Source organism: Athene noctua, chromosome 16 (assembly GCF_965140245.1).
Source record: "Athene noctua chromosome 16, bAthNoc1.hap1.1, whole genome shotgun sequence".
NCBI classification, from domain to species: Eukaryota; Metazoa; Chordata; class Aves; order Strigiformes; family Strigidae; genus Athene; species Athene noctua.
The window spans coordinates 16,468,814-16,479,830 of record NC_134052.1 but is presented as its reverse complement, the minus strand read 5'-3'; the positions used below and the strand labels follow the sequence as shown (position 1 = coordinate 16,479,830).

The 11,017-nt window shown below is 65.2% G+C and overlaps 1 protein-coding gene across 1 annotated transcript; it reads right to left on the bottom strand.

Moving 5' to 3' along the window:
* Positions 1-483: 483 nt before the first annotated feature.
* On the bottom strand, positions 484-8,181 carry HCK (HCK proto-oncogene, Src family tyrosine kinase). The gene is made up of 12 exons (XM_074919872.1): positions 8,059-8,181; positions 7,644-7,686; positions 7,309-7,408; positions 7,083-7,181; positions 6,872-6,975; positions 6,389-6,538; positions 5,792-5,944; positions 5,311-5,493; positions 4,856-4,932; positions 2,388-2,541; positions 1,986-2,117; positions 484-686 (listed from the first exon to the last, which is right to left on the bottom strand). Exons 1-12 carry the CDS (start codon positions 8,179-8,181, stop codon positions 484-486), a joined length of 1,521 nt encoding a protein of 506 aa, XP_074775973.1.
* Between the last annotated feature and the right edge of the window lie 2,836 nt (positions 8,182-11,017).

The window sequence follows — 11,017 nt, the reverse complement described above, 5'->3', positions numbered from 1 at the left end:
GGATCCACTGGGATTGCCCGACACGCAGGGACCAGGGCTGTGGCCGTCTGGCCAAGGCCGGCGCAGCTAAAGCTGCTTCTGCAAAACGGCATGATAAGATCTTAGAAGGATTTAAAAAATATAATAATCTGGGGTTTCTTTGTAGCTGAAAGAGGCCCGGCCCCACGCCTCCCTGCATGGGCAGCCACCGTCCAGCAGCGCTCCGGGAGCAGCCGCCTCGCGGGTGCTCGGGCACGTGTGAACGGCACCAGGTACGGCCCCGCGCCTCTTCTCCCTCCCTCCGGCAGCCCCGGGGGTCTGGCCTGAGCGTGGCTCCCTCCTGCCCCGCTTCCAGCCCAGGCAGGCTCTGGTTCCCGGGCCAGGCTGGCGGGGAGGCGTGCGCGGGCAGAGCTCAGCGGGACGGGCGGAGCAGGGCGCGTGTGCTCGCGGCGCTGGCACGGCGGGCAGAGCGCGGGTTCCGCTCTCCTCACCACGCTCCCTGCGCTACGGCTGCTGCTGGTACTGCCTCTCTGTTGCGGTAAAGAAATCCTCCAAAATGCCCTGCATGTACTCGAAGGTGGGACGATCCTCCGGTTTGGTCTTCCAGCATCTCAGCATAATGTCATAGAGCTCCTCGGGGCAGTTCTCGGTGCGGGGCATCCGGTACCCGCGCTCCAGCGCCCTGATCACCTCCACGCTCGACATCCCTGCAGAAACAGGACAGGGGAACGTTTCGTGATTTATCGCTGGTTTCTTTTAAAAGGCAAAAAAACACCCAAACCCAAAACAGCCCACCCTTTGGGCAACGTCACTAGGAAGAAAAGGCTGGGCTAAAGGGGATGGGAAGGGGGAAATGCTACCCCTGGTTAGGGAAACATGCGGACAGCCGAGATACTGAGTTGGTCACAGCATGCTGTTCTGTACACCACTGGAGCAGATCAAATGGGAATTAGAATCGGTTTGTATAAATTTTAAAAAAATAAAGGCTACTCTTCTCCACCTGCTGAGTCTTTAATGAGCCATTCCTTCCAATAAAACTAAGCGTGATGGCAGAACTGGTCCTCCCGAACAACCATTTATGCCACGCCAGATCCTTCATGGTTGGTCCGTGGCACCATTTACTTGTGCAGAAAAATTTCCCATTGAAAAAAGGTACCAAAGCAACAGTTAGTATAAAATACAGGGCAGTTCCTAATTATGACAATTTACAGATTGCTTGAGCCTTCCCCAAAACACCTGGCCCAGCTATCAGCCCTGAAGCGATGTGCTGCTTCCACACACGCTTAATCTGCAGGAAGCAGAAAACCACAGGTCAGTGCTGTGTCACAAACCCGTGAGCCAGGAACCTGTGATGTCCGATACCCCCCCCAGGGCCACAGCACGCCTGGGGCGAGTCAGTCATCCTCTCACATTAAAAACATGATCTTCTATTTTAGAGACACCTGATCTTTTAGAGACCCTGACTGCTGTTGGTTTCCCGCAGAGCTGGAGGAGCTCAGGACCTCCTTGCAGGCTCAGCCCCGAGGCAGTATACAGAGAGGCTGCCCTTCTCCCCAAAGCAGCAGGCATCCCAAGTCGTCACTACCTGGACCTATTCTGTGGGCTCCCCTGTGAGATGTCCCAGCTCTGCTTTGTGGAAGCTGAGAAGGGGGAGCCCATGTCACATTGGCATGGATTTCACGTCGGTGAAAACTGCTGGTGTCCACCGAGGACTCCCAGGGAGAAAATCTCCCTCATGGCCCATCCTAGGTGAGCTCTGGTCCGAGGAACAGACGAAGCTAAATGAGTAATGCTGTCTGCTCGGAGACCGTCTGGTGCTCTGGGCTCCTCTCCACGGCTCACAGACACCTCGTGCTACCGCCCTTGAGCTCTGCTCCCGGTGTGAGATTCATATTTCTCACCCCTCCCTCTGTTTTCAGCGATCCCACTTTGTGGAGAAACTGATCCCATGGGTGGGGCCCAGAATCTTTTGGAACCAGAGCAGAGGAGGGATTTCACCTCCTTACCTGGGTATGGGATGCGCCCGTAGGTAACGATCTCAGTCAGGAGGATCCCAAAGGACCAGACGTCTGATTTTATAGTGAAAGATCCGTAGTTGATGGCTTCTGGTGCAGTCCATTTAATGGGAAACTTGGCACCTGGACAAAGAGATCCAACGGGAAACACGAGCTCTATCGCAAATGCTGAGAAACTGGTGGTGAAATATGGGGAACAAGAGGCAAACAAACAGAAGAGGAACTTGCAAGGCGATGCAAATGAGAGGAGCTTCCCTCCTCTGCCCATTTACACATCACATCCCTCCCAGGGTCCTTCCCACCGAGGTTACACGGTGATAAGTGGCTCTAAGGGAATCCCACAGCCCTCCACCACCTCAGAAAGTGGCCAGTGACCCCCAGCAGCTCCCGCACCTTCCCGGGCCGTGTACTCGTTGTCTTCAATCACTCTGGCCAGTCCAAAGTCTGCGATCTTGCACACCAGTATTGCCGACACCAGAATATTGGCAGCTCTCAGGTCTCTGTGGATGTAGTTCCTCTTCTCAATAAAAGCCATTCCTTCTGCAATCTGTAAAAAAAGGGGAAAGAGAAAAATGCAAAGAGGCTCTTTGAAACAACACGACCTCCCCAGTGGGACTGTTACCAGGAACGGAAAGAGGTTTTCTGCTTCTGGCCGGTGCTTGGAAAGGGGTGAACAGAGGCTGAGCCACAGCAGGAGACGGGACTGACTGTCCTCGTGGGAACCACCCTCCGTGCAGGGAAACCCTGGCAGAAGAGTCAGCATTTGGGTGACCAGCCCAACACGACCCATTTAAGCCCAACGTGTGAGAACGGGTGAGGAGGAGCCGATGTGCTCACGAGCGAGTGTCTGTGGGTGTCCGCAGGGCAAGGTGTCACCGCTTCCCCCAAAGCCAACAGATGTGAAGGGCACTAACTCGCCCTCCGTGCAGAGGAGGCGGGAGACCAGTCTCCACACACGACAACAACGGCTTGAGAGAAGCAGGGAGTAAACTATTGCCTCTCTGTCCCGAGGGAACGACAAAGAGACTTTAATAGCTGCAGTGTGGGTCAGCCAGCATCGCAGCGTCCTTGGTGGGGACAGAAAAGCACGGGGAGGGTCTCCCGAGGAGCAGGGGGAGGTGCCTGGGGTCTCCAAGAATAGTTTGTGATGAGCTGGCTGTCACGATCCCCCCCAGCTCTGCACTAAGTGGCTGTAACGATGCAGAAATGACCTGGTGTGGGCACGACCAGCCCCCAGATTTGTGCCAAATTATCCCGTGTTTGACGCTGCCCACTCCCGGGAGGGGAAGGGGTTGGAGCAGCTGGGGGGACGCTCTCCCCATCCCCGTCACCCCCCCACCAGCCAGGCCGGGGTACGCTGTGGTTGCTGGCAGAGCTCCCTGCACAGAATACAGAAGTAAATAAGCACTGCGAGAGCGGAAGGGTTATTTCCATGACCACAGACACAGTTTTGCTCGTGGTGACTCAGCCCCAGCACAAGCCCGGGTGCCAGGCTCTCTAGCTGCCTGCCTGCTGCCTGCCCAGGGAAGCGCCTCAGCCTTTGCTTCGGGCGCTGCGGCCAGCCGTCCCTCCGAGCGGCGGAGCCGAGCTGGCTGGGAGCAGGCGGCTGCGGGACCCCCCGGCCCAGCAGCGGTCCCTGGCGCGGCCGGCTCCAGGAACCGGCGGCCTGGCCTAAGCCCCTGGGGTCTGGGCTCCCATCCTGGCTTTCCTGTTGCTCAGGTACCTCTACGAGTTATTTAATCGGGGTTCCAAGCTTGGCTTAAAGGGTCCCTGAATTCGGCCAGGGTCTGGGGACGCTGCAGAAGCAGCAGGGACAAGACAGTGGTTGCACCAGTGGTCGCACGCACGAAGCTGGATGTACAAGAGCACGCTCGCTGCACTCAAAAACCTGCTCCTGAAACATCCCTCAAATGATTTTCAGCGCATCCTCCTGCCTCCGCAGCTGCCCTCCCCCAGCCCGTGCCAGCCCTGTGGCAGGTAGATGGTTTTAATGAACCGCAAACTCCCGCAGGCATCGCTGTGGGGTAACGGAACACGCTCCCTTCTAGAACCCGCGCCCGGCTCAATCTCCCGGGCACCCTGAACGCATCCAAACTGCGCCGTGGATTTCCTGAGAAACCCACAAAGATGAACGCTGCCACGGCCACGGGTGGGTCCTGCTGGGGGCACGGCCCGAGGGGGGGTGAGAGCTGCCCCGGAGCTGGTGGGGGGTGGCACGGGTGGGTGGGTGGCCCCGTGGGGTTTTGTGGGGCTTTCGCTGATGTGCCTCCATCGTGCAGAGCGTGTTGTCGGCAGGGAACAATCACCTCAGCAACGGATAGAAACCGAGAGCTTTGGGGGCTCTGGGCCCAGAGGGGCCAACCGACCAGCACCGGCACCTCCTGGAGAAGGGACCGTGCAAACACGAGCAGGACACCAAGCTCCGACCCTCACCCCTGTGACTTCCACACAGCACAGCAGCACCGCGGGCTGCAGCCACGGCGCAGAAACCACGGAAAAAACCACAGATTTCCCAGCTCCCCGGGAGGAGCAGCCTGGCCCAAACCCCCCGGGGTCCCGTGCAGCTCCGGGCTGGCCGGCTGGGTGCTGCAGGTAAGGCGCCACCGGGGAGGAAGCCACCATCTCTCCTTTCGCACCCCCGCCCTGGCGCGGGCAGCGGGATGGGGATGGCACGAGGGCAGCGCCGCAGGGAAACCTCCCGGCTCCTTCCCTCTGTCCCCAGCGCCCCGCGTCTGCCTGCTCTGACCAGGCTCTGGGTTGGCACTGCCCAGCTCCCAGGAAAACTCTTGGGCAACTCGATTCCCTCACTTGCCCTCCTCGGGGGGAGCGGGGGGGCTGGGGAAGGTCAGCTCCCTCCTCACCTGGGCGGAGAAGTCGATCAGCTTCGGGAGCGGCTGCTTGTTCCCCTCGTCGCTCTTCAGGAAATCCAGCAGGCTCCCTGCGGACAGGGAGGGGGCCGGGGCTGGCGGCTCGGCCGGAGGTGGCACAGGGTCCCGGGGAGCCGAGCACGACGCGGGGGCTCGGTCAGGAAACCCTGCACCCCCGCACCCCGCTCCCGGGGATAGGGCAGAGGGACAGACCCCACTGCCAGCTCCCTCCTGCCTTGCGGGGTGCTCTCCTTGTCTGCCCCCATCCCCGTCCCTCTTCCAGGGCTGTCACTGCGTCCCCCCCGCCCAGCACCCTTCCCCAGAGTGCCCCGCTCCCAGTGTCCCAGGAGCCGGTGCAGAGCTGGCGGCCGAGCCCGGGGGTGCAGGAGAACCCGGGTACCGCCGCTCGGCCTGGCCCACGGCGGCCGCGCAGGGACGCGGGGCAGCACCTTTCTCCATGAACTCGGTGATGATGAAGATGGGCTCCTCCTTGGTGACGACCGCGTGCAGCTTCACCAGCTTGTCGTGCTGCAGCGTCTTCATCAGGTTGGCCTCCTCCAGGAAGGCGCCCACCGACATGCTGCCCGGCTTCATCGTCTTCACCGCCACCTTGGTGTGCTTGTTGTAGGTAGCTGCAGGGCGGCACAACTGACCGTTCCCAGGCCGCCCAGTGCCCAGGCACTGGGAGCACTGGATTGTGGAGCCAGAGCACCCAGTCCTGCAGCCCGGGGCTGTCCCCAGGCGCCCAGCCCCGAGCAGTCCCTGCGTTAAGGCTGGGGCCACCTCCCCTTCTCGGGGCTCCCCTCCCGCAGGTCGCTCCCTCCCTGCCTCTCCCACCCCGCCATCCCTCCACCTCCTCTCCCACCCCTCACCCTTCCTCCTCCACCATCCCCTTCACCCTCCTCCCAGCTGCCTCCCTGTCGCTCTCACCCATCCACACTTCTCCGAACTGCCCGGCTCCCAGTTTCCTCTCCAGCCTCAGCGATTCCCGAGGGATCTCCCAGGCATCTTTCTCCCAGGGTTTCTGGGGTTTGGGCACGCAGCAGGGGTGGCTGAGCTTCTGGCACAGCCCGTCGCTCTGCCCTGCGGGGACCGGCCGGAGCCATCAGCCGGGCTGTCCCACCGGCCCTTCGTGCTTCAAACCGGAGCCCACAGCAGCCTCTGTGGCCACGGGGCACATCCCGGCCACACGTGCCCCACCGCAAACACGTGGAACACCGGCCATCGCAGCCCGGTCCCGCCAGCATCGCTCTGCCCTGCCCAGCGTCACTGCAGCCACCACACCGGCCTGTCCGGGGCGGGGGAGTCCCGGCCCCCGCGGGTATTTGGGGACACCCGTGTCACAGCGAGCCAGGCACTGTGCCGGGTCCGGGAGTCGCAGCGTGTCACAGCCGGAGTCACAGCGGGAGCCCAGCGGTGACGGGCAGGAGCCCTTCGGCCTCTGCACGTCCCTGGCTACCCGGCGGCCGCTTGGCTCGGGGACAAAGGCCCGGCTGGGATGGGGGGGCCGGGCACCCCGGGGCTCACCCCTGTAGTGCTGGACCAGCTCCTGCAGCGTCTCGAAGGTGCTGCGTGGGGAGATGTAGAAGCCGCCGCTATCCAGTGTCCGGATCTTGTAATGCTTCACCGTGCCGCTCTGCAGGTCCTCCCCGTCCCGCACCGACAGCGAGTAGCAGCCTGTTCGGGGAGGGGTGAGCTGCCAGCCCCCACGCAGGGGCCCCGTCCCGGTCACTCCAGGCCACCCCACGCTAACGGCCACCACTGCAGCCCTGTCCCCCCCGTGCTGCCACCACCCCCTCGGCCTCAGGCACGAGCCCAGCGACGCCTGCGACCGCAGCACCAAAAGCAGCCTCGAAGGGGCACAAGTCCCCCCCCCGTCCCAACATGGGCTCTTGCACGGGACCCCCAGTCCCTGCCCCGCGGAGCCCCCGGGCTGGGGGCGCGTCTCCCGAGTCCCCCGGCCAGTGAGCGAGGGCAGCTGCTGCCCACCCCCCGGGCACCCCTCCAGACCTTGCGTGGTCTCGCTGTCCCGTATCATGAAGGACCCGATCACGTTCCCGGGGCCGAGGAGCTGCCGCTCCGCGTCCTTCCGGCTGATGCCCTTGAAAAACCAGCTGCGGCAGAAAGAAATGAATCAAAACGCTGCCGGGGCTGGTGGGGGTCTGCGGGGCAGGAGAGGGGACAGCCACGGTGGGGGTGTGCCACCGAGGGACGGACTCACTCCTCCGTCTCCAGCGAGTCCGCTCGGGCCACGTAGTTGCTGGGGATGAAGCCTTCGTGCCCTGTCGCCAGCGACCGCGCTCGCCACCACTCCCCTGCCCTGTGATAGAAATGGCACCGGGTCGGCCCGTGGTGCCACCAGCTCCTCTGGGGGAAAATTCCAGAGAAAAACCAAACCAGCAAGCCCTCAGGAGACCCCAGGGTGGGGGGACGCCCACAGCACTTACTCCTCCAGCACCTTCAGCCGCTCCCCTTTCTGGAAGCTCAGGTCCCCAGAGTGCATCGCCTCGTAGTCGTAGAGCGCCAGCACCACGCTGTCCGCCGAGCCTGCAGCGAGGGGCTCCCTGGGCACCCCTTTCCCGTGCTGGGATGGGGTGCCGGCCCCCCCGCCATGTGCAGCCAGGACACCAGGCAGCGCCTCCATCTCCATGGTGCCACGGCCACGTCTGGCCCTCGAGGATGCCCAGAGCCCCCGGGACCGGCAGCATTTGACCCAGGGCGGAGAGGACCCGGCCACGCGCCCCCCTCATGCTCCCACCTGGTGCACCCCCCCTGTACCTACCATCCTCGGGCAGAGACACGGCCATGTCGGGGACATTATTGTTCTGGAAAACAGGACACAAACCAGAGTGTGAAGCTGCTGGTAGCAGAGATCCTACGGGGGTCTCGGCCCCACCATGGCCCCGGCCCCCAGCAGCACAGCAGGGCAGGATGGCACCTGAGAGGCAGCACCCGACTCGCCAACTCGCCCAGCACCGGCATCTCTGCCCCTTCCAAACACCTTGACTTTTCTCTCTCTTTTTCCATAATTCCTTGATTCCCATCAGTTTTGCTCTGCGCCTGCCCTGGCCAGACTCTGTGCTCCCGTCCCGTGGCCAAGCCCTGGGGCAGGGGCACTGCCCTGCGATGGGGAGGGGCTGAACCCCCCGTGACGGCTCAGCCCCGTGTCCCCAACTCGCTCGGCGGCTCCCACTCACCTTCCTGTTGGTGGCCGTGGGGTCCTTCACGTAGTGGCCTTGCTGGAGGCTGGGGCCGGGGTCAGGGTCAGTTTTTATCATCTTCTCTTGGACGTCAGCTTCCTTCGACTTCACGCAACCCATCCTGCAGCCGGGGGAGGGGAAGTGAAGCCGTTGCAACAGAGGTGAAAGCCCCACTCCTGCCCCGCTCCCGCCCGGCACGGCGCAGAGCCGAGGGGGTGGCAGCCGCGGGGTGCCGGGGTCCCCAGCAAGGTGAATGGTGCTGTGCTGGGGAGGAAAAGGGATCTCCCAGTGCAGAGAAAAGTCACAGGAGGCGAATCCCGGGCAGGCGAGAGCAGCTGCCATGGAGCAGCCTCACAGCCCGTCCCTGGACAGGCCCTTCCCGGACGGGGGTGCAGGCCTTGGGTGCTGTGGCGGGGCAGAGCCGCTCGGCATCTTCTGCAGAGCGGGACCCTCGTCACAGAGGGGCTCCCCCACAGCTCGGGGGTCCCCACCCGGCACCACTGATGCTCACAGTCCCCCCCAGTCCCTCGGTGTGGCCGTGGCCCCCCCCCCGCTGCCACGGGTCACCGCTCCCACCCGCTGCCCTGCCAGGGTGGAGCTGCCTCCGCCAGCCACCGGCCGGGGCGAATGCAAATGCTCAGCTTTCTCCAGCTCCCCAAGAAACACCCGCAGGAAAATTTGCTGCAAAAAGTAGCGAGTACAGGGGAAACCCCCCGCAAAGGCACTTCCCTTGTCCGGGGGAGACCTCGGCGCTGAGAAAGGAGAAGGTGCCACCGGCGGCAGCGAAGGAGGAAGCTCGGTGAGGCCCCACGACGTGCCCAGCACCGCCTCGCTCCCACGGCCCTCGGGGGACATCGCTGCCACCTTCCAGCTACCCCCTGGTCACTCTGGTGGCCCCAGACAGCACGTCCCCAGCCAGGGATGTCCCGGGCTCAGGCAGAGCCCGGGGCCGGTCCCGGGGCCGGTCCCCCGGCAAACCCCCGCAGCCGCGGGCCGTGCCAGCACCCGGGCAGGGACTCGCTCTGCCCGTCCCGCGCCGTGTCGGAGCATCCAGCCCTGCAGAGGCCAAACCCCTCGGGGGGGTCCGAGCCCCCCGCTGCCACCCGGCACACGCAGGGACCGGGAGGTGGCGGCTCTCCCGCGGGACAGCGCCGAGCCCTGCCGGCCCGGGGGCCACGGGTGGGAGCGGGTCCTGTGGCCCCCCGTGGCTGTCCCCAGCCGGGGGGACCAGGCGGGGTGGGGGGAGCCCATCGCTCTGAGAACGGCGCTGCCCTTGGCCCCGTGTCCTCGCTGCCCCGTGTCCTCGCTGGCCGGGCAGGCGGTGGCGGGTCCCCGACAGCCCCTCCAAGGCCACGGGCAGCGGCCACCTCCCCGGGACCGCACGGTGTCCCCCCGAGCCACCCCGGCATCGCCTCCCCCCGGGCACCCAGGGGCCGGCAGGGAGATGGGCCGAGGCAGCGGCGGGGGGTGGCCCGGGGCAGGGATGGACCGACCGGGCTGCCCGGGACCGGCACCGGCGCTCCGCCCGCCCGGCCGGCCGGCCCCGCCGCCGTCGGGGCTCCGCTCCGCTCTCACCTTCACCGCCGTCCCGGGGCACGTCCCGGTCCCAGTCGCGGGTCCCGTCCCGGTCCCGTCCCGGGGCTGCCGCCGCCACCGTTTTCTGCCCGGCTGAGCGCCCCCCGCCCCGCCCCGCCCCCCGTAAGGCCACGCCCTCCCCGGTAAGGCCCCGCCCTCCCCCCCGTTGCCGTCCCGGGGCCGCGGGACCCCCCCGACTCCTCCGGTGCTGCCCGACGGGGCGAGCGCGGCCGGTACCTCTCTGGACTGGCTCCGGGGGGGCCCAAACCGGGAAGGGAGCGGGGGGGACCCCCATCACGGACCGAACGGGCCCCCCCCGGCCCACGCGGGACTCCGCTACCGTCGGAGCTCCACCCGCGGCCCCCTGGAACCCCAAGGGGGGCATTTGGGGCCCAGCACCCCAAAGTGGACCCCAGGGCTGTTTCCTTGCCCGGGCGGGGGGGGGGGGCTGTGGGGGGACACGGGGCAAGCGCAGAGTGGCCACGGTGGGAGCCCCGTGTCTGTCCCCAGGGAGGAGAAAAGAGGGAACCCCTGAGTGGGGTGCAGGGAAGGGGGGGTGCAGGGCATGGGGTGTGCCCAGCTTGGAGGGGCTGGGGGGAGGCCATGGACTCTGCCGTGTCTCTCCTGGCCCTGGGGTTCCCCTGACAAAAGTCCTCTCGGGCCCCCCCCCAACTCCCCCGGTGCTCCAGAATTCACTCTGCCTTGCCCAGAGCACCCCTGAAGTTGGGCAAAGGGGGGGCAGGACCCAGGCCCTTCTCTGGCTCCTCAGTGGCAGAGGAAGTGGCAGGATGGCAAGCGCCCTGCCTGCAGGAGGATTTGCATATGTAAATTTTTTAATTAAAAAAATTTAATTACTGGAAGTAGCCCCAGCATCTGCTTGCCCACGCACCGGCCAAGGGGCTGCAGCACCGTCCCACAGCCCCCACCGAGGGACAATGACCAGGGGCCACCGGCCAGGGAACATCGGCCATGGGACAGTGGCCAGGGGCCACCGGCCGGGGGCCAGCGGGCCGGCGGGGAGCGTGGCCCTGTCCCTCGGTGGAGGGAGGGCCGCAGGCCAGCGCTGCAGGAAACCGTGTCCGGGGCAGGGACTTCCTTTTGTGAAACACCCGCAGCCCCACAGCGGGTGTCGCGGGGCCCTCGCTCGCAGGGGACGGCTGCCGCTGCTCGGCGGCCCCCCCGAGCCCCCAGCCCCGCGAGACTGCGCTGGCAGCCCCTCCTCAGAGCACCCCGGGGCTGGCAGCACCCCCCCCCCACCACAGCCTTTCCCCAGGGAAGAACCTGCTCCGCTCCCAGCCCCGGCGTTTATTTGCGATCTGCAGAATTACAGCACGTGGCGTTGCCAGCTGGACCCCCCCCCCCGCCTCCACAGCTGCCCCGT

Coding starts and splice junctions, on each gene's coding strand:
- HCK (XM_074919872.1), bottom strand. CDS start 8,181: ATGGGTTGCGTGAAGTCGAAGGAAGCTGACGTCCAAGAGAAGATGATA. Junction 4,933..5,310: donor CACCGAGTTCATGGAGAAAG/GTGCTGCCCCGC, acceptor CCCTGTCCGCAG/GGAGCCTGCTGGATTTCCTG. Junction 687..1,985: donor CGGGCGCATCCCATACCCAG/GTAAGGAGGTGA, acceptor CTGTTTCTGCAG/GGATGTCGAGCGTGGAGGTG.